The sequence below is a fragment of the Trachurus trachurus genome (genome assembly GCF_905171665.1).
Source record: "Trachurus trachurus genome assembly, chromosome: 13".
Classification (NCBI taxonomy): domain Eukaryota; kingdom Metazoa; phylum Chordata; class Actinopteri; order Carangiformes; family Carangidae; genus Trachurus; species Trachurus trachurus.
The window spans coordinates 27,962,295-27,990,121 of NC_139892.1; the positions used below are offsets into that span (position 1 = coordinate 27,962,295).

The 27,827-nt window shown below is 41.5% G+C and overlaps 1 protein-coding gene across 4 annotated transcripts; it reads left to right on the forward strand.

The window, feature by feature from the left end:
• Positions 1-250: 250 nt before the first annotated feature.
• stim1a (stromal interaction molecule 1a) lies at positions 251-27,796 on the forward strand. 4 transcript variants are annotated; one of them, XM_083984826.1, is made up of 14 exons: positions 251-380; positions 1,162-1,294; positions 4,426-4,556; positions 6,452-6,566; positions 8,232-8,343; positions 8,693-8,808; positions 13,804-13,981; positions 20,104-20,281; positions 20,888-21,055; positions 22,007-22,107; positions 22,288-22,517; positions 23,404-23,484; positions 23,956-24,370; positions 24,811-27,796. In XM_083984826.1, exons 2-14 carry the CDS (start codon positions 1,174-1,176, stop codon positions 25,319-25,321), a joined length of 2,457 nt encoding a protein of 818 aa, XP_083840952.1. In that variant the 5' UTR covers positions 251-380; positions 1,162-1,173; the 3' UTR covers positions 25,322-27,796. The 4 variants fall into 4 exon arrangements, with proteins under 4 accessions (XP_083840952.1, XP_083840954.1, XP_083840953.1 ...); XM_083984828.1 differs by having other exon boundaries at positions 23,956-24,019; XM_083984827.1 differs by lacking the exon at positions 23,404-23,484.
• Positions 27,797-27,827: the final 31 nt, after the last annotated feature.

Here is a 27,827-nt window from a genome sequence, read left to right on the forward strand (position 1 = left end):
TTGAACTATCCCTTTAAAATGTCACTTACAGCAGAGCCAGTCTATGCTTATATAGTCGCAATGGTGTGATTGTTTCAACTGCCCACTAGGTGGCACGCTTCAGCAAGTCGTTTCAACGAGATACCCGATTTACACTCCGGACGGTAGGGGGCGACACTGGCTGTCGGCCCCCGGCGGCTCCGTGCTGCAGAAGAAGACGAGGCCCGAAGTCCGTCCACATTCTGCGGCTTTTTCGGTTCAGTCCCTCGGTCGCGCTGAGAGAGACCGACACATTTTTTTTCAAGAGGAGGTGGAGTTCGCTGTGCTTCAACTCCGGGGAACCAGGCATCTGCTGCAATGTTGACACAGAGCTGAAACTACACATCTGGTGCCCCCGACAGGTTAACTTTATTTCCTTTTTATTCAGTAGTATAATAACAATAACGTTACCATTTATCCTAGCTAAAACTACAGTCGCTTTTATCAACGTACCTTGTCTGACTTGCGGTTAGCTAAAACGTCAGCGTCGGCTAACATGCGTCTATAGAAAATACAAGTCGACGCCGACAGAAAGTGCCCGCAATATCACGAAGGACTTCGTATGAATGCTTTCTTAGGAGGGGCTCTTTAATGTAACCCTCTCCTTTTGTGTTGTTAATTTTACTCATTCTCCCAGTTAGCCGAGGTGGTTAGCTTAGCTAGCCGTGATTGTCAGACACCCAGCCACAAGCAGACGCAGATAAACAGGGCTGATGTTACTTTCGATAATCTTGTTATGTTTCTCCCTGACGTGACATATGTCTGCTGCCAAGAACCCCAGAGCACAACTCGGCTTAGTCTGTAAATTAAGGTTTAAATGAACTCCTGAGCTTAAAACCAGGCATTAGGAAGCTAACTCCTGTGGACATTGATTCATTCAGGAAGAAGAGAAGTGATAGCATGTGTCTGCAGCTGCTGCAGGGCATCTTTATGTAACTAGCCGTGCTTTCTTGATGTGATCTCTTCACTAAGATGGGGAATATTTAGTGACACACAGCAAATGCATTATTATTATTATTATTATTATTATTATTATTATTATTATTATTATTATTTTTAAGTTGTTTAATTGATCAACCATTACAGAAACGCTGTGGTTTCGCTGTGGCAAAAATATTAAAACATTTTCTCTCCTCTTTCCAGCATACACCAGTCATGGAGTTCAATAAATTTGTGCCCTTGTGGATATTTTGCTTATGCCTCGTTGGAGAAAGTTGGACCGACAAAACGAGTCCACCCACACCGGACGGTCAGGTTGCTGAAAACGGGGTGTCAGGTGAGTAAAACTATCATAGCTGCTTTTTTTGTTGTTGTTACTTTTTAAAAGTGTATTTTTGTTCATCTGTCAAAGTGACGAGCTGTAGAGAAGAGTATTAGGCTACAGTTGGTGCCACATCTTTGTGATTGTGCATGCACTAAATAGAGCCATGCTGAGAATAGGCCGGCTGGCATTCAACATTAAGCCCTCCAACTAAGATCAAGCCACCTACTTCAACAGGCATAATTGATCTAATGGTTAGTGAAGTACATGTGGAGGGGTTTAAGTTAACTCTGAATGAGTGATGAAAAAACTGTTAGACTATTTCCAATAAATCAAGTAGGATCAGTACGTTGTAAGTGTGTTTGGCTGTACAACATGCAAAATAAATTGTTATTCTTAATTACACCATTTCTGTGTTAAACTGAAAAAAGGGCCTTAATCATTGCATTAAGAATGCGCACTACTCTATAGGATGAAATAATGATCTAACATAGACACTAATCTTTTGTCTTTGCGCTTATAATGTGTGTCACCAAAATTTGTATGAGAGTTACGTTACCATTGTGAGGCCAGTGGAGGTCTGTTGTAATAGCTCACCCGCTCCACTGCTGAACTAAACACAGGCAAGCTTTTTTAAAACTAAGTTTTAGTTTTCAAGGCAAGTTATTTCACTGATTATGACTTACCATGACTAAGATTAATATTTAGTTATTTTTAACGTCACGTCATTCTCTATAGTGTTAGCAACAACACCCAGTGCTGCGAACTTGCTTGATCATGATCTATTGCTGGTACTGCTGTGTAGTTAAACGGGAACTGCTGAGACATTGTCCCAAGTTTCTCACACACATTTTGCACTTGAAGCAATTTTCCCTAAAGCATGTTGCAATAGTCCAAAGGGGCCATGGTGTGTTGAAGAATTTACTTGTAACAGTTATTTTTTTTAAAAGCTTAACTGGTATTTTGAATGGAAACAGGACATAGTAGCCACTGCAACTGGCAAAGTTGAGGAGTGTGTTCCTCATCTACACACAGGCACACAGAATGAGTTGCGTAACTTTCGCTCTTAAATAAGGCAGGCTGACTGGTATGTAAATACCTTATCTTGTGTCTCCGGAGGTTTGCAAGCCAAATGAGAAAGGGCCAGGTTGGGAGTATGAGAGTGTTGCAGGTGGTAGTTTCTTACTAGGGTAACTGTCATTCTTTGTTTAACGTGGTGAATGTGAATGAGTGTGTGTGTGAGCGCCTGATTACCTTTTTGGTATGTGGCTGTGCAGGTTCTCTGCCGCTGAAATGCTGAGTGAGTAGTGTGGCTCAAAAATTAACTTTACACAATGCGGAAGTTCAGGTTGTGCATCCTTCCATCCTAGTTCTGGTTTAGGCTGAAGTGCTGAGTGAGTAGTGTGTCTGTTCAGTCATTTTGAGTAGAGAAATACAGAGCTACAACACCATTCACAGCACTAAAACACAGTCATTATTGCAGAGATTTATCTGAGATTTGTTTTATCTTCTGCTTCATTTTACTGACTGCTAGGTTAACCTATGATAACATGTTGGTCGGGGAATAGAAAAAAAAATAGGTTTGATATGACGAGTTGATCTGTGGGAGGGGAATCATTTTGTAAATGCCAGCACAATACAAACCACCCGCTGGAAACTGATAAATACTACTGTGTGGGTGATTTGTAATTAATGGCGATGCTGCATCAGAAGAGATATATGAACCTGTGCTGGACCATTATTGTTGTGAGCATAATGCAGGCATGTGAAAAGCAAGGTCTGCTGTGTTTAACCACAACATATTCATCGACTAGCGAAGCAGAATAAAGTAGCATTTTATCCAACCTTGTTGTTGTGATCAGCAACAGTCCGTCCAATATTTTATGTTGTGGCTCACAGTCAGTTAAAACCAAGCTCACATCCGGTTAGAAAGTGCAAACCATCCTCTCATGTTGCAGAGCAAAGCCAGCCTCCCACTTAACCGTCGTCTTCACCTTCTCCTTTTGTGGGTATAATGCAATGAAATGCACAATAAAGCATGCTGTGTTTGACATGCCTCTTAAATAACTTTATTCAGCAGGGGGAAAGGTTGCAGTAGCATCCTGACTAAGATAATAGCACCACACTGAACAGCAACTTTAAATGTGTCAAATAGTAGATTAGTAGCAGAGGGATTAGTAAATTCATTTCAGTCACACTGCTTTCTTTGATACTTACATTAGCTGTTAACAATTACAGGTGGCCTACCATGCCCTTTAACACAGCTCCTGCCAGTTTGTACAATACATGTCAAAGAAAGTTTCCTCTCAGTGGGAGTGGCGACATTATCTCTGATCTATGGCAGAGGATTTGTTATCCGTCAGGAAGTAGAGAGAGCAAACAGGGCAGACAGGGAGCACTAGAAAAATTACAGGCTGCTTAATTACCTCATTATTTATCATAGAAACATTCATTTCTGTTTTATCTACAGTTCACTGTTGCACATTGGTATTTTTTTCATGATACTGAGGCCAGACTAGAATACTGAATATGGTAAAACATTAACAATATTGATACTAATGATGAGGTTTTCGAACATAAAACAAGACTGTGAAATTTAGATTGATGATAGATTGAAACATATAATTCACCTTGGACCCTGGCCTGTTTTTGTCTACATAGTAAGTCTGGCAGTCATGGTATCTGGCTTCTTGGTACCATCCCCACATTGAGTGAAAGGCCTCATATAAACAAGGCTTTGTTTGCAGCCATGGGATCTTTCAGTTCAGTTATCTCTGCAAGAGAGAGAGGCAGAGGGAGGGCAATCCAGCGGAAAACTTTGCATCCTGACTTTTCTTCCAAATACTTATTGTGGCATTGAGGTGACATGAGTGCTTAAACTTTTGTTTAAAAGTTATTATGAACATAGATTAATTGTAAAATCAACTTGAAGGTGTAGTAGTACTTGACATTGTATTTGAAGCTGGTGTTGTTGAAGCAGTAACATTTGGCTATAACGGAACATTATCTGATTAAACCATTAAACATGGAAACTTTTATCACACATGAATTAATGTGAATAATGTGTGAATAATTCTGATGACTCTGTTTTGACCCACGAGTTTCAAAGTCTTAACACCTTCTTGTTATGACTGTTTCTCCACCAGATTTTTGTCGCATCGATGAGCCGCTGTGCAAGGATGAGATTGCCCTTCTCAGCTACGAGGCTATCCGTAGTATCCACAAGCAGATGGACGATGACGCAAACGGCAATGTAGACGTGGTAGAGACAGACGGCGTAAGTATCAGTCCAAAAAAATCCAACACATCACAAGAACTGATGCTCTGTTGAAAGGGATATTTTGATTTATACATTTTAAGAGGTGGTTTTCACTCAGTCTGAAGAGGCTTTCAAGTGTCATTATTCTAATCTGCTGTCATCTGACTTGTCATAGGATTTTCTGCCTAAATGGTCAGTTATTCTTAGCCCTGCAGCGTCCTTAAAATGCTCTAACTAACTGGAGGACAGCCGAGTCTCTACTCACTTTGTGCAGACTATGTGTGGTGTGTTTTTTTAAACTCATGAAAAATTGTGTTTGTTTCTTCGCTGGTTTTTGTCCGTTGTTCACCATAATGTTCACGATAGTGTAATTTAATGTGCAACAGCGTGGTGTGTTGCTTCTCAGACATCCCTGGTGCCTAAAAGACACTGCCTTTAGTTCACTTAGTTTACATCCTGAGCTCTAGTCCAAACTGCAGGTTGCGGCCTTGAGGAGGCCTTCTATGGAGCCTCAGTTGAATTTGGTCCGGTCTGTGTCATGCAGCTCACACCAGACCAAAACAAGCAACATCACCACTGCAGCTGTCTCTGCTTTTAGAAGAGGCACTTGGCATGCAAATACCCAAAAGGCAAGGAATCAAGTGCTGTGCAGTGCCGCTCATATCTGTAGAGGCTTTGAGCCACTTTGAGAGAGAGCTCACAACAATGAAGAGCACTTCAAGACAGTAGCCCTGCTTCCTGTTATCATACAGTGATTAAATAAAGATGATGGTTGATTTCTTTATAAGCGAGATCAAAGTCTCGGTCTGGCTTTTAAGGACAGTCTTTGAGCCTTGACAACATTATACAGGTCCTGCTAAAACTCTCTAGTGAATGTATATTTCACGAGTGTGATGTTTCACCTGCAGTACAGACCATCTCTCTACCCTGTAGTGAAACCCTCCCACGCAAATCTATCAAGAAAGAAAGGTGTCATGACTTATTACTGTCTTCCACCCATGTTGCACGAGATGGCTTTTGTGGGAGTGCAAGATATTGTGTAGGGGTTGGTTTAAAAAAACAACAAAACAACGCAGTTCCTGAGTTAGCCTACGACATAGTGGGCAACGAGTGGCGTGGCTCCTTTGGCAACAGTTGACTACTACCACTTCAATGGGGGCGAGAATGGAATCCGGAGGGCCGTAAATTTTGTTGCGCTCTGCCAGTTACTATGCGTCACGGTGTCTTTTGTGTAATATGCAACCTTCTTATTTTCAAAAGGAGATATCAGATGTCATACAGAAACCAGTCATATGGATCACGTAACCCCCTGCCCCCCCCAGCACATGTGTTGTAATGTAGAATAACTATTAACACAAAGTTCGGTGCTCTTCCAGATCATTAACTAGGAAGTGGAAAATGCTCAGTAATTTCCAGGTCATGGATAGTTTATGTATTTATAGAATTTTATCTTTCTTCCGTAGCAGGTGAAGCAAATACATGCACAACCACAAGAATTGTTTTTTTTTCTTTCGTTTATGGAGGTCATAAAGCCCACAGTGATGAAACAGGTCACAGCAGTTCACACTAAATTCAAACTCCACAACAGCAATTTTCCAGCACCGTATGAAACTCTGGTCTTTGTCCTCCACCTCTTCATGCTTTTTATGAAGGTAGTTAGGCTGTCAGCATTTGCTGTCAAGATGATGTTTAATTCCTGAATTGGAAGAAATAAATATTAAACATTTCAGCTGTACTTATGAACTCTGCATTGCAACATTGTTTAGACCAAGTCACAGAAGCAGAAATGTAGTTTTCTAAGAAATTATCATTTCTAAGATTTGAAGCCTGTAACTGTTCTTGCTGCTTTTGTCCGTGAACACTTACAAGAGTAGTTCTTTGTAACCACTACAAATGGCCTTGTCATCCTGCAGTTCCTGAGAGAAGATCTAAACTACCATGACCCCAAGGCCAAACACAACAGCTTCCATGGGGACGACCAGTTCATTAGCGTGGAGGACTTGTGGAAAGCATGGAAGGGCTCTGAAGGTACTGCTTTTCAGCCTTGTTTTTCTTTTTTTCCCGAAGGCTTCCAGTGACCACACAGACAAACAAGCCTTTCTTTCACAACCTCTGTATTTGAGTCTGAACCGTAGAGAATTAATCTTTTTTTTTTACACACGATGTTATGAATTGACACACTCTGCTAATACTGGTTGAAAGAGGAAACTGGACTAATGATTGTTTTTAATTTTAATGAAACACTCCTGGAGCCCGTGATTTACAGCCCCGAAGAACTACACCAAGTATTTCCCTGTGACTGAACATGTTGGGCCAAATGTCATGTCAAGCAAAGTGCTGGCTACTTATCCGTATCAGCCAGAGGCAGAGCAGACACTGAATCTGTCAGCACAATATTTTGCATACAAACCCTCACCTCCTTCACCCTATCTGTTTGGCTGTGCTATCTTGTATGCCTTGAGAGCACTTTTCATGTGCTGCACTGTATCTAGCGCTCAAGTTTTTTCACTCTTTCCTCTGGCTGCATTTCTTTCCTCTTTTTTCCCCCCCCTCGTAGTACTGACTTACACTGCATTGCAGTTTCTTGACAAGGCTCTAGAGGGTTTGAGCCGAGAAACTGGGTTTTTTGTTCAAGAGAGCAGCACATTAACACAGGCAACCCACACTGTTGACTGTCTGCCAGTAGCCGGGGAGTGGATTTCCCTTCCCCAGTTGACACTGTGGGCTAGCCAATTTTTGTTAATCCACAGATACCTAACAGATCATTCAGAATACAGATGCAAATCATCATTTAATATGTCTGGTGTATCTACAAAGTGTGATAGTGACATGTTGATGTTCTTTTGGTTCTGTGCATTGAGTTGTTATGTATAGGCTAGTCCTGTACAGATGCACATTATATGTAGAGAGAGGATGTTAGAGGAACGGACAGTGTTTTGGCAAGATGACACACTCTGTGCTGCAGTCATCATTTAATATTTTGTTGCACATTTTTGTTAGGCAAGGTAAGGCAAGGCAATTTTATTTGTATAGCCCGTTTTTACAAACAGTTTGTCTCAAAGGGCTTACTGACTTACTGCCTGACGTGTACGACACAGACATCACCAGTATGTTTCCTGATAATCCTCAATCCCTGCTGGTTTCTTGGAATTATTATTGCCCTTTGTTACTTCTTCAGAAAGTAAAACACATGATCATCTGGACCGAGGTCATCTGACCGACTGCTTGGCCCCAAGAAAAACTTCCTTTACAGATTTCTGGGGTTAACTTTTGTTCTCAATGATGATCACTGTCTAAAAAAGAAAAAGGATCACTGAAAATAAATGTGGAAATATTCTAAGAGGAAAGTCAGCTCTTGGGGCTGTGTTTAACTCATAAGAGCAGCCCCCATGTGTTGAGGCTACAGTCCTCAATGCAGGCGGCCCTGGTTCGAATCCCGCATCAAGTGGCCCTTTGCTGCATGCCTCCCCATTTCCTGTCTTTCTCTTGACTGTGCTTTCCATAAAAAAAATGTTTCATTCCAAAGCTTCATTGTGGGGCAAGAGCAAAACAATGAAAATCCTATTGCCAAATCTCACTGCACTGTATGCAGCGTACTGATGCCATGAAACCACATCACTGAATTCTACAATGAGGAATGGGAATCGATGAGCAATGTGACTGTATATTTTTTGTCTTCCGTTTTCCCCTCAGTGTACAATTGGACAGTCGATGAGGTGGTGGAGTGGCTCATCACCTATGTGGAGCTGCCGCAGTACGTGGATGCGTTTCGCAAGATGAACTTCAATGGAAGTGCCATGCCAAGGCAAGTGACATTGTAAATTGAGGGTTCGTTGTGGTGGTATTGATCTTGATGCTCAAAAAACAGGCAAACAGGAACGGAGACAGGCGTTTTAGTATGATTGATTTTAATTTATTACTTTTTAGTTTGGCTTAAATTTAAATAAGTCCTGTGTGTTCATTTGTCAAAGTAGTGCAATTTGTCCACTATTCGATACTATCAATGCATCTAATTGTGTTTGTGAGTCTGATTAGTTGGTTTTAGATGATTATTTAAAGTGGTTACATTACACATGGCTCAAAATTCAATTACACACTTTGCTTCCGAAGTGCTTTCTTGTTCTTAGAAAAGGACTGTGTCTGTTTTCTCTCAGGCTTGCTGTGAAGAACACCACTCTGACGCTCTCTATCCTCAAGATTCTGGATCGCACCCATGTGCAAAAGTTGCAGCTGAAATCTTTGGATACCGTACTGTTTGGAGCACCTCTGAGTGAGTGACGTTACTTTATTTTTCAGCTCAGATGAATACATTCATTCATAAATCAGTGATATGTTCCAGATTAGGGTTGAGCAATTAATCTTAATTTCATCGCCATCGCGGTATCGACATGCACGATAAACACATTGCAAAAGGTTGCCTGAAATGCGATGAGTACCGTATTTTCCGCACTATAAAGCGCACCGGATTATAAGACGCACCTTCAATGAATGGCCTATTTTAGAACTGTTTTCATATATAGGGCGCACCGGATTATAAGGCGCATACCGTAGATGACCATTTAGTAGCAGTTAATATGCTAAATCGACTTGGACCCCAGGCGTTTATAAGAACCAGGCGCGTATTTGCAACAGGCTACAATTTATTTTTGCAATGAGCAGCACCAGACCATCATGCAAAGAACAAGGAGCTCACCATAGCACCACTGGAACAAAACTACTTTTTCCCCCGACGCATCTTTATTGACATCAGACAATAAATAAAAAGACAGTTGTCTGTGTTACCGCGACACAGGGAGCTGACCAGAGCAGTGTTATGAATGATAACGGAAGGGGGGGTCGATCGCGGTAATTTCAACACTGTACATTAGCGCATTTATCTATATCCCTATATCCCTCAGTCTAGCGCGCCTGTGTGTGTGTGTGTGTGTGTGTGTGTGTGTGTGTGTGTGTGCGCGCGCGCCTGCATGCGAGAGAGAGAGAGCGAGAGGAGGGGCTGACTGACAGAAGAGGTGAGAGCCAGTGAAGCGCTGTTAAAAAAAAAACTTTAGTTTTCTGTGCAAGACTATGGTAAACACTTAATCGCCCGGGCGTTTAATTGAACCGGCGTTTATTATGCCAAATGAGCTCGGACCCCGGCGGCTATTAGAGCACAGGCGCGTATTTGCACACGGGCGATTATTTGGTCATCTACGGTAGAATAGAAGATACTGCAGTCAAATTGGGGTTACGTTATGCATCCCCTAGATGGAGCTGAGTATGAATCAACCAATTAACCAATTGATCCATATATAAGGCGCTCCGTATTATAAGGCGCACTGTCGTTTTTTGAGAAAATTAAAGGCTTTTAAGTGCGCCTTATAGTGCGGAAAATACGGTACGTGTTATTTACAGGCGCCATGTCTTCACTCTCACTTCACTCTCATAACTGTAACCTGAGCTTCACCGCTAGACGTAACACCACCACAACAACAACAACAACAACAACGGAGGATACAGCGCCTGATATGCGTCCGAGCAGCATCAATCAGCACATTGTACTGGCACAACTTCTGGTGTTTAGTCGACTCATAATGTTTGGAGTTTGTTTACAGCGTGCTAGCTTTCCACTCTTCTTCTCTGTCTTTGGTGTATTTGTGTGGCAGTGTTACAGCACCACTACAGGCCTGGCATATGTACTACAGCATATTGAGTTGTATTCAGAAAGACACAGGAACTGTATGGTTAATATGCACTCCTGAATATTTGCTTATTTATCGCAAGTCATGCCGTCATTGCAATATTGAAGTGTGATCACAAATGAGACATTTTGCTGATATTGTGCAGGCCTATTCCACATAGTTCAAATCCCTGAACAGAAATTAGAAAGTGGGTGCAGTTTCATTACCTCTACTTTTACAGATCTAGAAACAGATGATAAGTTTTCAAATCCTTCAATTAAATCAAAACCCATTGGGAGAATTTTGTTGTGCACACCCAGTGTAGTCATTTCAAATAAAAACCAGTGCTTACTCTGTAAATATATTGGTTCAAGGCTCGCTGAAGTTTCATTGCCTAACCGGTTCACATGTTTCAGAGTGACATAAAACATTTCCCAATGACTGACTCAACACCTCACCTTTATTCTCTTGAAATGATTGCAGTGAGTTGAGTTTTCAGAGTGTATGAACAGCTTACCAGCATTACCAACATCCTGACCACTTTTGTCTGCTGCTCTCATTTCTCATCAGGTCATGGTCCCTGTGACAAGTTGTGGTCAGCCTTTGTTAGTTTATTTATTGCACTCACTCATTTACTCTCTGCCGTACACATTTATTGACTGTAGTCTGCCTTTCTATATGTAGTAAAGGCCTGTTAACACCTGTATCAGATTCATGGGTTGAGGAAGTGGGCCGAGGATGAGAACACACTGCTTTGTATTCAAGACACACCCCTCTGCGTGCTCAGACAAATAAGCACACCACTCATCCTCTGCCTCTCCTTCTCTAGTATCACTGCTCCAGTTCTGTAGCCGGTTTGTCCGTATTTTGTGTTATTTTCTGTAATATCTCATGGATGGGGTGTGCCTCAGTTGCCTTCCCTCTTGGAAGCATGTCATGCATTCTTTGTTGACTTTGGGAAGCCATGTTCCCAGAATGACTGCCAAAATTCAAATTAGTCATTTTTTTCATGCATAACATGTCAAAAGCTCAGTGATTGTGTAAAAGCACATACTGATGCCATTAGTGTTACTCGGCTTAGAAAGAGGCGATCTTGGAGCTGGTATTTGAAAAAAATGTCAAGCTATAAACTCAATTTACAACTTATGAGAAGGGAAAAGAGCAGGAGGACAAGAGCTTTGTTTAGTTTTTTACTTCAACAGTGTTTCCAATACATTGATTTGAAGCAACAGGTTTATTTTGATCAGGTATTTATTAGAAAATTAAATATTTGACCATTGAAATATTTGCAGTTCTGCACCTTACACACCAACCATCCATAACATTAACAGTTTGCTGCTTTAAAATAATATATAGGCTAATATAATAGATGAGACAACAAAATACAAAAAATATTAGAGTAGAATGTTAATCATCAACTTTTTAGTTGTAGTATTATTATTATATAGATTGATAGATGGATGGATTGGATGGATAGATAACATGATATAATATAACGTAACAATAATGTCTTTTACTTGGGAGAAATTTGGTGCTTTTCACTGTCATGTGAATGTCAGAAAACCAAATTTTGGGCTATTGGTTGCATAAGATGAGACGTATCTCTCGGGGCTACGGTTAATTAATTCTATGAAACTTTATTTGCATTGTTTTGATGCTAGATCTTCATCTTTGCAATCATTTGTCCTGCTGCTACACAAATATATGATATGAAATAGATATGTGAGGTGTTCTTCTATGAAATAACAAAAAAAATAGTAGCTGCAGCTCAACAAAATATTAATGGTGGGCAGAGACTTCCCAAGCTTTGATGCTGAGTGTTTTTATTAACTGGAGAACAGCTAAGATGGATGAAAAGGGAAGTGAAAGGGAGCATATTTGAGAGAGGAGTACTGATGAGAGCTTGTGTATGTAATCGTTGGTGAAGAGAAATTCTAATGAACCGTCATAGAAAGCAGGCGTTTGCATTGAAAAGAAAGTGCACAGAGGAACAGTGTGAAGGGGTCTGTGTCTGACATGTGTCAACATGGCTGTTTAGTTGGAGTCACACACCTGAAGGAAGACATAAGCGAGGCCTGTCTGGCTTTGACAGCCTCTCAATGCCAGTGGGTCCCACTAATGATCAGACTGACTGACTGTATACTGCAGCAGCATTTTAAGACACGTCTCACAATAGGTTGATTCCAACCTAATGAACAAACATAATTAACGCAAGCACATTTGGGTCCAGCTTTTTCCAGATTTTCTGTCCATCATGGTTTCTTGGGGGTTTTCCTGAAAAGGTGTAAGTGAATGCTGTCTTGACCGTGTGTCACTGACAAATTTAATAGAAGACAGAACTGTTTTTGACAGATAGTGTTCAAAGAGAAAAAGAACCAAGAGAACAGTTAATCATTAGAAAATAATGAAATTATTTTTAACCATCTGTGCTCAGCCACAAAGCAGATCCCAGACAAATATAGCACACATGCATATGCAGTTATATATTGTGACCTCAATTGTTGTACATGGTGTGCAGTTCTTACTTACTCACTACAATAAAGAAGAGACTCCAGTAGTGTTTTTTTGTCGTGTAGCTACTTTGACACAACAGCAGGCAAGATCCTCAACTCTGATGAACCTGTGTTAGCTCTGGGCTTTATAAGCAAGTCTATGCGAATATATACAGCCCTCCTGAAAAGACCATTTAGCACAAGCTGGGGACTTGGTGTTGTGGCTTGTAATATACAGAGGGCTCATGAAAAGAGAGGTGTATGCTGGGGGATGAAATGTAGGTTCATGTGCCATGTATGATTTGACATGGCTCTTTGTCGACAGCAGCCAGTGGTACAAGATGATGTTTATGGAGAACTAGGTGGCATAAGATCCTGCTGTAAAGAGACACTGGCCTAGACTGAATTTTTACTTTTCGCGTCACTCCAGGAAGTAAAAGTCACATTTTTGTTATCTCTTTCCTGCACACCCCTTTGCAGCTTTCGCAAGAAAAAGCTTGCTTCATTGTTGTAGCTGGCTGAAATTCAGGCTTTGTGTCAGGTGCTGCATAGCATTGCCTGCCTGACTCAATAGACTCTGGATTCTGTTTAATAATACGAAATACAATGGGGCTTCTTACAAATGTGATGCCTGCTTTCTAGTGGCTATGAATTTCAATGGCATGACAACATGGCAATATACGCACCTAATTCCTTTTTTTTTTTTGAGGAATTGCAGCGAGTATTTGGTTCGTAGTCTCTCATTTGTACCTGACGGTTAAAGTTGCCATTGTTTGGTTTTCAGTTCATGCTCTGTCTAGCATTGGTTACCAGATTAAAATAGGCTGTGTTAAGCTAGTTTTATCGTGGTCTTTTGCTCTCAGCCCCTCTTACCGCAACCTGAACTTCTGCTACTGACTTTTCTATTTGTGTCACTCACACATAACATTTGCATGCTAGGCTATGTTCAAACACAAGTTCACACCACAGCCTGGTGAGACTTCCTCTTTGTTAGGTAGTTTTTCTCCTTGATATATTTCCTGTCTGAAATGCACTAGCTCCTCTGTAGATCATTTTGATGTTCATTACTTTCCTAAAATAAACCTTCTCTTCTTTATTTTTTTCTGTTTCTCACAGTGAATAGACATAACCACCTGAAGGACTTCATGCTGGTTGTGTCAATAGTCATAGGCATGGGTGGCTGCTGGTTTGCCTACATCCAGAATCGCTACTCGAAGGACCACATGAAGAAGATGATGAAAGACCTGGACGGCCTACAGAGAGCTGAGCAGAGTCTGCATGATCTCCAACAGAAGTGAGGGGTTTTCCCACCACCCACTAGGGTTGGGCATCGTTTGGATTTTAACGATTCCGATTCCGATTCTCTATTTCGATTCCTGTTCTAAACGATTCTCGATTCCGATTCTTTGAGGTGCAGGTCAACAGGTCACAACTTATTTCACAGGATATTTTTTTATTTGACAAACTCTTCACACAGGCCATTTTTGCATGCATGCTTGGACTTCAAACATACATCTTACACAGCTTGTAAGACCTCCAAAAGGCCTCCAAAAATAGATTTAGCCAACTATGATATTCAATTAAAAGGGAGGGTCCCTAACGTAACTATGAAACTGAAACTTGGCAAGCAGTCATGATGACAAATCAAAAACAGTTTTTGTTTAAGAAGATAATCATGTCTGCCTTCTCAGGCTGAGGAGGTCTGTACACTAGTGATGCGCGGTGCGGGTCGAGAAATGTTTACTTTATTTGCGGTGCGGGGCGCGGTGGGGCGGGTCATCAAAAAAAACTGATGATGAAGTCCAGAGTGTGTTATCAGGGGCGCGTTGATGTTGACGGGAAAGCCGGCGGAGGTGTGAGGGAACCGGGTGAGACGGCGGCTGGGCACATCAGCAGAGCGGGGTTGGTTTCACTGAGAGCAGAGAGCTGACCGGGGAGAGTGAGAGGCGGCGGCCGCCGCAGCTGCTGCACTCGCGCTGCACTGTGTGACTCTCCCACTCCTCACGAGCTCCACACTGACAAGCTACCGGCAACACAGCGCCTCGGTCTACCCTTTCAAAGTAAAAAGCCGCTGTCTGACATTTAATAGCTGCGGGGCGGGTTGTGAAAATAGATGCGGTGGTGCGGGGCGGGTCAAATTACTTCAAACTAGTGCGAGCGGAGTAAAACAAACAAACTAGTGCGGACATTTAGGAACCGGAAAAAAGGATCGAAATTCAAACGGCTTCTTAACGATTCCGGAACCGGACGTTAGGAACCGGTTCCTATTTGGAACCGTTTTTCGGTGCCCAACCCTACCACCCACACAACAAGCCAGTATACTGCACACACAATATTGTGCACACATACCATCAGTGGTATTTCCTCACAAAACACAGTATTAATTATGACAAGGCTTTTTCTGAGTCCACATTAGAACTTGAGAACATCAGACAAATACATTTGTACTTTCACTTTATTTTTCACTGCCTGAACTCCCTGACTTACTGAGCTCACTTTGACTAGCTAATGATTTGTCAACCTAACGGCCATGCTTACATGCTGTACATGTGTTGAGTTACCACTCCTAAATTCCTAGTGCAAATGACTTGTCAAGTAATTATCTGTAAACATTTACTGAATTCAAAACATGTGTTACTATCAACTGAGATAATCCTAACTGTAATAACAGCTTTTTGGGTTTTGCTGAGAGAACATGACAGTCCAAACAACAACCTCACCCACTTATTTTAAAGCATTCAGTGTGAAAGATTGCTCTGCTCTGTTTCTAGTGGTTAAGGTTTTACTTAAGAAAGTGTATTTCTTCTGGTATTAGCTGAAACAGGCACTGATTAAGGGGAGGCAGACTGCAGCAGATCTTGTCAGACTCAATTATTTCACTATACAAATACGGTGTGCTTGATTGTTTAGAATTTGCCTATAGTTTTTCTTGGTGCCATGTACAGTACATAACAATATCATACTCCAGTCATTATTTTCACAGAATTTCTCACACGGCAACACACTGTGCTAAAACGGGAAGTTAGGAACTGATGGCTAATAAGAGACTGGGAAATTGGACTTCAGACAAATTAGCCTAAATGACATGACTTAAATGAGTCACATTTAAATCATGTTTAACCATTGGATTAGATAAAAACCTTTGAGACACACACAGAAGAGCTTCTGGCTGGTGTTTAAGCCAGTGTGAAAACTGCACGTAATTAATATTTCTGTACAACTGTCTCCTTTCTATCCCCCAAATGTCAATATTTGACTGTAAAACCAACTATAAAACCAGCTAACTCCCATGCAATCTATCCACATCTCCCAAACAGGATGCACTTAAACTGCATTTCCACACAGACTTGTGAGGGGGGGGGCAGGCAGGCAGGCAGGCAGGCAGGCAGGCAGGCAGGCAGGCAGGCAATCACAAAAGGACAAATGCATTAGGCGGAGGTAGATGATCTATTGCAGCATGTCCAATTTGTTGAGGTAAATGCATCTTTGCTTTGAGCAGTTATGATCAAAGCCATTGATATGGATATTACATGAGTGGTTTTCCATTCATGAGACCACTTTCTCCCAAACAATAGCAGGCAGGCTTTAACAAATGCTGGTGCATGTCACAGTTCACTTTGGTGCGGACACCCAGTTGGCCGGCTCCCAGTTACGGCTATAAAATCACAGGGCTGCGGTAATACAGATTCCGGTGGTGGACTGGTGATGAACAGAGATTTTTAGTTCTCAGTTTAGTTGTTAGCTTTCACCTGTGATGATTACATAACCTGTGGGAAATGATGAAAAGCATAAATTACAGAGGGGCCTCTTCAGTGACTAGCATTAATGTTTTTTTTTATTTGTTTTGTTTTTTGTTATGGAGCTTCTACTTTCACTGTGGGAGGAACCAGCTAAGGTGGTTGGTTACCTGACACACTTGTCCTGTGGGAATTTTGCTTTGAAGATGTTTACTGGAATTACATTTGAGAATTTGATCATTCTGCAATAGTGGTTGGAACGGGCGCCTTTAAAAATGTTTGAACTGCCCCCCTTGTGTTTCTGTCACTTTGACCCTGTCCTGGAGATGAACGAGTCACTCTAGGATGAGGGTTTTGATTAATAATAATCTTTGCTCTTATATTCAATGGTTGACCTTGGTGTACCTTTCAGTTCAGTCATTATTCCAAAAAGCTTTGGGATAATCCTTTGACAAAGTTCCTGTGGTGTGCATCTGCGGTGTAGCAACCTTTCTATTCTGACATGCAATGCAGCATGCTCACTCACCTGGTTTATTCTGGCTCCAGGCCATTGCGGCTTTAATGATTAAATGAGATCTTTTCAAACAAAGCACCCCAAATGATGCCAAATTCATGTTAGTAGTCTGCATTGTCATGAGGAATAAATAAAGGGAAAATGAAGACAAATGTAACTATTTTGGTCCTGTTAATACCTTAAGGAATGCTGGGAATGTGCATTTAAAATATGCACCGTCTCCTCTGATTCCTTTAAAGGATTCTAAACACAGCCTCATCTCATTTACTGGACAGGTTTTGTTTTGAGCTTTTGTAAGGATAAGCCCTTAACAAGGTGCATGGATAGTGCCAGTGAAATTAGATTTAATGTTTTGTGTGCCATAGATATTTTTGATATTATTGATTGGGGATTTCTACGTCTGTTGAATTAGATCAAAAAAGGGTTATTAAGAAAAGAAAAAAATAATCTTTCATAAAGTGACAGTTGGTGTTCAGTGTGAGCGTTTTGTAGCATCATGTCAGCCAGTAGAAATACCTAGGGGGAGACTCGGTCCCATTCACTGATGAGAGCAAGGAGCAGCCGCAGGCATTGCCACATGTCTGCGTAACATTCCTGGCTCGATGCTTGGTGACACTAAACAGGAATAGACAAGCTGTTGTAGGCATCAAAACTTTCAGACGTTGGACTACTGACAGGAGTCGCTCTTTGTGTCATCTGACTGTTTAGCCAACAAGTTTTCCGAACTTGATCCAACAGCATGATCTAACAAACTGTAAACAAGAGTGAGAAGACTGATTTGTTCACTTAGCTTAGACTCTTCTTTTCTTTTTCTATACACTAACAACTTTTCTTTTTGTATGTCCACTTTACATGATAAATATGAGGTGCATTTTTGTTGTTGTAACACGGGAGTGGAAAGTATTTTTTGTGGGATTTGCCTGTTGAATTCAGTTCATTTGGCTGGTCCAGTGAGGTCAAACCTCAATTCTTTGATATACTGCCAGGCCAGTCTGTGTGTTGCCTCTGTGGCCTTTTACGTTGATCAGTGGTGCCACTGCAAACACGAGAGCACTTAAGAGTCTTAAAAGCTAACAATGAACAATGAATTATACTCTTCAGGTTCCCAAAATGAACATAGAAAAGATATCTGTAATATCTCATTAAAATGTTAGTTGTATCAATGGTGGATTTTTTAAATGATATTTCATATTTCAAAGTTATGGCTATTGGTTCAGCGTTACAGTATAATTTATCTGCAGCAAGCAACATTTAAATCTAATCTGTGTTGAACAGGAGCTGAGAGAAAGGACAAAACTAAATGTCTGGGTCCTGTTTCTCATAAAGTAGAAGATGTCCCATAAAGCTTAGACTTAGAGATACTTTACTGATCCCAAAGGAAATTCAAGGATGATCGTTCAAAAAGTCTATTCATTATACTGAGTCAATGTAGATGCTGGTGTAGTCATAAACAAACAAAAGACAATTTTGAGCAGAAATCAGTCAAGCCGGCCTCTGTATATGTCACCAAAAGCAGATGGTTATTCTCAGACATTCGATGGTAGATATAAAACATTTCTAATCAGATCCCCTCATACGTGTCGCGGCCTGGACAAACACGTGCTGCGGCTGCGGGAGACGCGTTATCTGGTATTGTAGGTCAGTGTGACTTGCAAGAGGAGACTTGCGTCTCTTACAGCACTTGTTTTTAGGAGGTGAGAGAGAGAGAGGTATGCCCTCTGTCTGTTGCCGTGCTTTTATTCCTGATCCCTCCTGCCAGCTGCTCTCTTTCCATACCTTCAAGCAGATCCTGTGTTGGTGTCAAGTAGCCTGGCCCAACCATGGCTTCTCTATTGGGAGACAGTGGGTGGAGGCTTTGACTAGAGCTGGATTTCCTGGGTGCCTTTTTCAGCACTGTTTGACCCTGCCTCTGTCTCACTGGTGGGAGATGGTGTTAAGCATGACCGCTTAACATGTCAGCTCAAGTGATAATTCACCCACATTTGGACTGGGGTGTGGTGTGTGCAGAAAGACATCCTGAAAAAAGACTGCTGACAAGGACAACAATGCTTTAAGAAACACATTAATTAATCAATTTGCTTTCTACTCAAAATGAATGATATCTAGGGAAATAAGATAAATACAGATGTAATAATATTAGACTATACAAACATGTGAGTTGTTCTTTACCTTCCTCTGCAACGTCAACAGAGACACTGTGTCTACGTCCTGTGAGCTCTGCAATGCAGGTCAGATGAAACGTTTGGCGTCTTCTCTGGACATTGTTGGTCTGCCAGTGCTTTTGAATCTTAGCTAGAGAATGGCAGAGGTCAGGGTCGAAAGCATTAGCAGGACTGCCCACCAGCTACACTTTCCGTAGCTAGCTGTCTGGATCAACTTTCATTTCTTTGCCCTTCTGTGCCTCCCCTCTGCTGTTGTGTTAAACCCGTCAGGAGAGGAGTGCTGCTCCCTAATGTCTGAAAGATGGTATTACTCTCTGCCCTTTTAATGTCAGTCTAAAAGCAGAATTCTGTTGTTTGTTTGTTTGTTTGTCATTAGTTCCTATTGATTGATTGATTGAGAAGAACCATTTGGGTAAAAGCCCTTATTTGCATTGCCAGTATTTTCACCAAGTTTTACAGATCAAAGTAAAAAGTTTTATTTCTAAGAACTTCAAAATAATTTGATATTTCTTGTCTTGTCTTGGTCTTGTCACTAATCACAGTCCATTAAAACGGTGTGTGCCCATGGCACAATTATTATGTCATAAGTGTCAAGCTCCTTTTATAAAAGTAGGCTGTTTTAGGAAGCTCGTCTAAAAATATCCTACGTACAAACCAACACATATCTGGACACTCCAGGAGCACTGTACTGTTCTAAAGTTACACAACGACAGCTGTTCCCATTCTTGGCCCTGCTCCCTCTCTGATGTCAGTATATTGTGAGTTGTCTAACAGCTGACCATGACTGACCATGTTCTCTACATGTTGCCTATTGTTTCCGGTGATGCATGACTGATGCAAGTCCTGCATTCCACACAGGGCACTCACATGCTTACACGTCATGACTGTCCTCACACTTTGTTTCTTTGTCTGGCCTCATTAAACAGTCGCTGATTTCTTGCTTTGAGGAGGTACTCAAATTAAAAGGATAGTTGTTTCTCTGTGCTCCCCTCCTTGTCCTCAGGCTGCAGATCGCCCAGGAGGAGCACCGTACGGTAGAGGTGGAGAAGGTGAACCTCGAGCAGAAGCTGAGGGACGAGATCAATGCAGCAAAGCAGGAGGCCCAACGACTGAGAGAGCTGCGTGAGGGCACAGAGAATGAACTGAGTCGCCAAAAGTATGCAGAAGAAGAGCTCGAACAGGTACATGCAAAGTGATAAATGTCATTCAGACATGGGGTTTTATTTTTTAATTAAAAAAAAACTTAATTTCAGCACAAAGGAGAAGCACTGAAAGTGAGTGAGTAGTGTTTTATAAACTTCAAAGGTGGCAACTGCACAGTATGTTTAGGTCTATCAGATTCACAGTGGTTATAATATAAATACACCCACTTAAGTCTTTGTCCATTATAAATTTGGCTGGCACAGCACAGCCCACACAAGTAAGAAAAACACATGAGTGTTTGCTTGAAGGACTACCACGGTGATCCAGTTCATACCCCTGTGTCACAGGTGTTTCTTTTTCTCACGGTGATAAATTGGAAACATTCTAGACAGAGTCAGTGTTGCACAACACGTTGGAGGTTCTGTGGCGAGGAATACTTTCCATTTGGTTGGATTAGTAGATTCCCATCTTTTCTTTCATTGCATTATTGCTTTTAGCTGCAAAACGTCCTATTTAAAAACATCTGAAAATGCTAAATATAGAAATAATAATCATGGCCTTGAAGGGGTTGCTAGGTTGCTAAGTTTATGGCTGTGTTGTTTTTAGGTGGCTATTTGTCTCCTAATGTTTGACATTTGCTGTAGGTGCGCATGGCATTGAAGAAAGCTGAGAAGGAGCTGGAGTCGCGTAGTAGCTGGTCACCACCGGAGTCTCTTCAGAAGTGGCTGCAGCTCACCCACGAGGTGGAGGTGCAGTACTACAACATCAAGAAACAAAACGCTGAACGGCAGCTCCTGGTAGCCAAAGAAGGGGTAAGCCATTGATCATAGTGCCTTACTTCCTTCTATTGAACATCCATCAATTATGTTCCAAGGCATTGGCTACGCAAAGTCATCAGAGATGTTAAAATGTGAGACTGAACTAACTGGAACAAGTTGGTTGTGTATATCAGGTTTTAATTCAGTAAAATTGAAAACATTCAAAGTGAAAGCAGCCAAGATGGAGTGACTGTATGATTAAAATCCTTCTTGCCTGTGTCTCTGCGATCAGGTATATGTAGAATAATAGATTAAATAGAAACACCTTCGCATGAATTGTATTTATACAGTGAACAGATCATTTATTCATCTATTTCACTCTGTACTCCAGCTATACAGAGTAGAATTCAAACTGTACAGTGGAGCGGTAAAAATATAGCAACAAACACATTTTAATTTTAGTGGCTTTGCTTGTTTTACTTTACTTCTTCTGAGCTGATCACACACTTTTAGGCTATGGGGACTTAAATTAGCATATCAGAATGTCTGATAAAACCAGAGCAGAAAATGAAGCTATACAACATTATCCACATAGTTTTCTCTGCAGACTAGTTTCCTGCTTATGCGGTAAAACATGATTGATGTATGAAATGAACTCACTGGTAGCTGCACTGGGAGCTGTGGTCACTCTTACTGTTCTGCTTTTTTAAATTATTATTATTAGTTAGTCTTGTAAATTATCCAGTTCACTTCTAGATGCCTCTTTGGACAAAAATAATGTGAGAACATAAATGGGAAATGGGTGAGTGGAGCCACAGGACTCAATCCATGAAGGGAGACAGACAGACACACAGAATCACAATGTGCCGCGTAACCAGCTCAATATGGCTGATCACCACAACATAGTCACAGCGATTTAGTAATAAATCTCAGTTATGCTCCAGTGAAAATGTTGATTTATCTTCTTGAATATTCACTGACTGCACTTTGTGTCTTTTTTCACAGGCAGAGAAGATAAAGAAAAAGAGGAACACTCTCTTCGGGACCTTCCATGTGGCTCACAGCTCCTCCCTGGATGATGTGGACCACAAAATACTTGCAGCAAAGTGAGGCTCATAAAACTTTTGAAAACTTGACAAAACTACATTTCTTTTGTCTAAAACAAAATAACTGACCTAGGCTTTGCTTTCTCATGTCAGATTTAAATATTATGTCTTGATAATTAACAGATCCGCTTTCCTTTCCACATATTTCTGTTCCTGCTGCTTTCTCCTCATCTTTCCTAGACAAGCCCTGGGTGAGGTGACTGCTGCTTTGCGGGAGAGGCTTCACCGCTGGCAGCAGATAGAGATCCTCACTGGTTTTACCATCGTCAACAACCCGGGTCTTCCTTCGCTGGCCTCAGCCCTCAACCTCGATGCCAGCTTCATGGGGGGCAGAGCTACACCTCAGCACTTCACCATGTCTGACGACATGGACGACATGGACGAAGACATCATGCCTGGAACTCTGCAATGTAAGAGTTCAACCGAGTCTGTCGGCCCGTCAGTGGGGATTAGCAAACGAACCCCTAAACACTCCTCCAAGACCCTGCTGGGGAAATCCAAAAATCAGACCACATGAGTATTTGGACCTTTAATTCTACAATTACATGAATTTGTCCTTGTGGCCTCCCTGGTGACGGAGGTTCTGAGGGTCACACATGACTATGATTGAATGAGTGTTGTTTTACATTTGTATAATGTGTGCCATGTAAGTTCACATAATTGTCTTGTTCTTGTACACACCATTCCAGTTGAATGCCTTTTGTATGTTCTCATTTTTGATAAAAAATGTTAACTTGACCTTCAGTCCATTATGGAGACTGAAGACTATTGTGACTTTCCTCTGGTAACTGAACTGTTAAGAAAAATATACTTCTTAATGAGAACAAGTTTCTGTGCTGACCTATTTGTAGTGGCTGTGTCCTAAAATATGTGCTTTTTGGTCAAACAAAGGGAAATGTATTAGAAGCAGTCAGTGCACAATTTAAATTGACTACAAGACTCAGAAAATACACAAAGTTGCCCATCAAATCCCTATGCACAAAACACACATCTCACACATCATTATCTATCTAATTAGGCAAAAAGACAAGACATGACTGATGACCATTATTCTTTGTAGCCATCTTTTTATGGGCTGTATATTTGACTCATTATGATAAAACTTGACACATTATGAGGTTTGGGTTTGACTAACTACAGGTGAGAGTTGTACTGTAAAGTGCCTTTGCGGCTGCAACAGTGAGTAAGTCTTTTAATCAACATTAACTGCACTCCCTATCTCACTCCCCTCTCTTCCTTCCCACCACCTTCCTGGCATTTTGGCTCCCCCACTGTTTCTCATTGGCCTAACTACAGATGGCACCCGACTGTTGGAAAGGCGAGCCAGTGACCTGTGGTCCGTTGGTTCAGACTGTCAGCCCATGTGGAAATATCCTGGTTGGCCATTCATTCATGCCCCCAATTCAGTCGTCGGTTTCACATCCCTGCCTCTCCCTGATTTAAAGCCAATACAAAGCTCTAATGCTTTCTAACTGGCAGACAGACGCAGCTGGAAGGGAAGAGCTGCTCTGTGCTGTGTTACTATGTGAACACCCTGACCCTGCCTCAGTTGCTTGCTTGCCACATTTACTCCCTCCTCTTAGTGTCGTCACCACTCAGTGCACCCTAGCTCCCTCCCCTTAGTGGTCACTTACCTTAATTGTAAATGGACACGACCTTTGATGAAAAAGCTAATTATTGTTTTTATGTTACCAGCTGAGTTTGTTTAAACTGACAAAAGAACAAAATGAGAAACAATAATTATCTCTTTCCAAAAAGCAAGTGGTCATTTCTCCTCGATCCCCCTTGTCCGTTAGACTTTGTCTTTATCGTGTGGTTGTTGATAATGTTGTTGTTTTGTGTCTACAGCTCCCAGTATGATGTCCCTACGGCAACGCCACATTGACCCCCAGCTGGCCATGGGCTCCCAGAGGTTGGTAGAGGGTTGCCTGTTTACGGGGCAGCAGGGAGAGGGAACCCCATTCCAGTCCAGGTCTAGGGCTTCCTTCAGACAGTCGCGCAGCCAGTCGTTTGGGCATCTCGAGTTTCTCCCCGTGTCCCCTCTTTCCTCGGCTGTGTCTCATCCCTCTATCATCTTTAGCTCCAGCGCAAACCCTCAGTCCCTGTCCTGCTCTTCCTCCTGCTTACCCAATGCTATGGGTGGCAACGTAGCCCATCATTCCTCCCATTTACATCACACTTCTTTCCAGCCCATGGACCCTATTCCTGATTTCACCTTCTCGGATGTCTCCAAAGTGCGCTCCTCGTGCAGCGACAGCTTCGGGTACCTGCCTCTTTCCAATTCCCTGCACACAACGCATGTGTGTTTTTTTTTGTCATTTCTCGCCATCTTCCATCATTTCAGTGATTTTAACACATGTATCTCAGCCGAAGCTCATTTTCTTTCTTTTTTTCACAGTCCATTTTTGTCATGCCTTCTTTTTCCTTGTTTCAATTTATTCATTTTGCTTCCACATAACTGCACCTGACGAGCCATTACAGAATCTATGCATTTACTGTTTCTCAACCTCTCTCAGTGTTCCTGGTGTTCTTTGCCTGCACAACTAACAAGTGTGGAGTCCCAGTGTCCAGGCTGTGCCCAGCGTGTCCATGGCTTTGCAGGCATAGTGTAGATATACCCTAGCATGCAAGGCTGCTACTTTATACAATTTGGTTTGTTTTATTCCCATTAACTTGAACTTTTTTGTGTTCTCTTTCCCACAGGGACCTAAATCGCTCCGACTCTGACTCCTCCCTGTCCCTCTCTCAAGTTGGTGATCGGCTCTCTGCCTACAGCTCCAAAGGCCACCTAATCAAGCCCACTTCCCTCATGCACGGCCTGTCTGGCCGCACAGAGGATACTGTCTCACTGCATGCTCACACTCCCAACGGAGGCAACCGCATTCACGAGGGAAGTCCCGCAGAGTTCATCCCCGACAGTCCCATACTCATGAAGAAGGTGTATGGCATAGAGAAGTCGCCCAGCCTGGGAGAGATCAACAGTCTGTCAGAGTCGTCCCGCTCCCTCAGCCCCAACTCCACTGAACCTGACACACCATCACCTACAGGGGGGCAACTTGGAGTCGTTGGGCCAAAGGGCAACACTCGCATCCCTCAGCTGTCCTCCAAGAAGAGCCCCCTGGAGGAGGACAGTGGCTCAACAGGAGAAGACACAGATTCCACTGCCAGCCGCAAGAAACACACCTTCAAGATCTTCAAGAAACAGAAGAAATAAGGGCTACATGAACTACAGGCTTTCAAAGCTGTCCGACTGTGTTCCTCCAGTCTGTTTTTGAAAAAAAGGTTTCAAGTTTTTTGGGGTTCATTAATGGTAAAATGACGGCACAATTTGTTGCCTCTGCATTTTTGTGTAGGTACAGCACCTACTGACAAACTATGGATTGTGGGAGCAAACAGCTGTTGAGTTTTATCTGCTTATTTGGTCAATGTTGAATATGTGGGGAATGGGTAGGTTTGTATATTGGAATGTAAAGTATTATTTATTCTGCAGGAAATTGTGCCAGTCTCAAAGGGAAACATGTCTCCCGGTTGGTTTTTCTTTCTTGTTCTACAATCAAAAAAAAACAAAAACATTTTGCATGTCTTCACTTTTGTTAGACTGATACTCGAATGCTCTTAGTGTTTGCTTGGTTCTTGCCGTTAACCTGCTTAGACAACACTTGATGTTTCTTTTATTGCTACTTAACCACCTAGCCTACAAATCCAAAGTGAATGTGCACTCCTTTATTTTCACTGAGTACTTTGTTTTTATTGATGGTTACAAGTTTTTCTGTCTTTTGTTGTCTATAATAACACATTGAGAAGATCCTCAAACAGAAGTGTAGTAGTGAAAGCTCGGACCAGTGTAAGTGTGACTCAAATTTCACTTTCGGCTGTCAAAGAAAATGTGCCAAGTATTGTTTGGTTTAAAAATGCCGTAACAATAATAATTTGCAGCCTTGGATCTTGACCAAGAGCACCGAGTGATATCACCTTTTCTACAAATGCGAGTTTGACAAGAGGTAAATCTCCCTACAATGTAACAAAAGGACCACAAAGTTGCAGCATTTTAATTTAGGGTTTTGATATGTAGAGTGAGCGCATGTGAGCATGAGAGTGTAAGAGAGAAAAACTGTGCTGACATGTCAAGCTTTAAAAAAAAAAAAAAAAAAAAAAAAGCCAAGTTTCACCATTGGTTAATCGTTGGCGTACACGTATCCCCCTTGGGCCAGGACACAAACAATTGTTTGACAATGACAACACTTGTTTGATGTTTTGGTTAAAATGTCCACATTGGATGTGGGTGTCCTTTCATTGTTGGTCAAAAATGTTACAAATTGAAATTACCAAAAAGTTACCAAAAAATTGAATTACCAAAATCTTAAACATTAGGCAGTTAGAAAATTCCAGAGACGGCTTGACAATGAATTCTTATCCGTCTTTGTATTGAATTTAAACATGAGGATATAACTTGGACAAAGAGTGTGCTTCGTCCACCTGCAGTATATACTATGAAAAATAAGATATATAACAAAATAATCAAAGCCTATTTTTAGTCAGCTATAAAAAAGTCAACGGTGATGTCTTGTTTGTTTTTTAGGATTTGCCCAGTACAAGATAAATGGAATCCAACCTTTTCCTCTGAATGTTGATTTGATAAACATGGTGTGAGTTTAACCTGGATTTTGGCTCCTGCTCTCCTGTGTCTTACCGTTTCTGTTTTAACGATAATTCAGGTGGTTAATGAAATCTTCACGGCAGTTTTTCAGTGAAGGATGGGCGCTGGTAAGGGCTAAACTACGAGGCAAAGATAAATTGCTGTGTAGGAGATAGAAATGTTCAAGTTGTAATCTACCTTGTATGGAAGTTCAACAAGTTGGGGAGGCAGAAGACCAATTGTGTCAAAAGTGCCAAATCACTGTTCCTGTCAGAGGCCTTTGTATTTGTAGTATGTTTGGCCATTTGAGCCCCTTTTTACACAGAACCTAAAACCACATGAGGTATATATACTATATATCCAGAGTTCAAACACTGAATGTCCAAGGGTATTCTGTCTGTAACAGCATCATCAGTGCGATATGTTTACATTTGTTACAGATGACTCCTATCCTCAGATTCCCACAGCAAAGAAAGTTTCGCCAGTTTTAATACTGACAGCTTCGTATGAGCACAGAACTATGCATCCGTAGTTGTAGATGATTACTGAAGTAGTACGGACACCAGTAGAATTAGGGTGCTCCTGATCAAAGAACAACCAAAAAGTGCTGCAAAAGACAGTCGGCCTCCCCCAACCTCATAATGTAACAGGTGGTTTGGATGTTTAAAACATGTCTAAATATGTTATTTTAGGAACCAGCTGAAGAAAAAAAACAAAACAATTTCCTACTGGTACTTTTTTAAAGTGGCATTTGTACCTCTTTTGCACGACAGCTGTAAATGGATTATGCCATCTGAATGTGTTTGAGTGAATGAGTGTGTGTCTGTGTGTGTCCGTCTGCTCCCAGTATAATGCACTGCAATGTTGATGCATGTCAACTGCTGTAACGAAAACCTATATTGGGTTAGAAGATTGGATCGGCTTAAGCTCTTTCCTTCCCACCCCTATTGTTTTTTTTTCTTCTCTCTTCTCTTTACTTTGAGCTTCTATTTATGAATACCGTATATTTGTACAGAGAAAATGATAATTTTGCATCTTCTGTGATGGTCTCGACTTTTATGGCACTCCTGCATGATAGCAATAA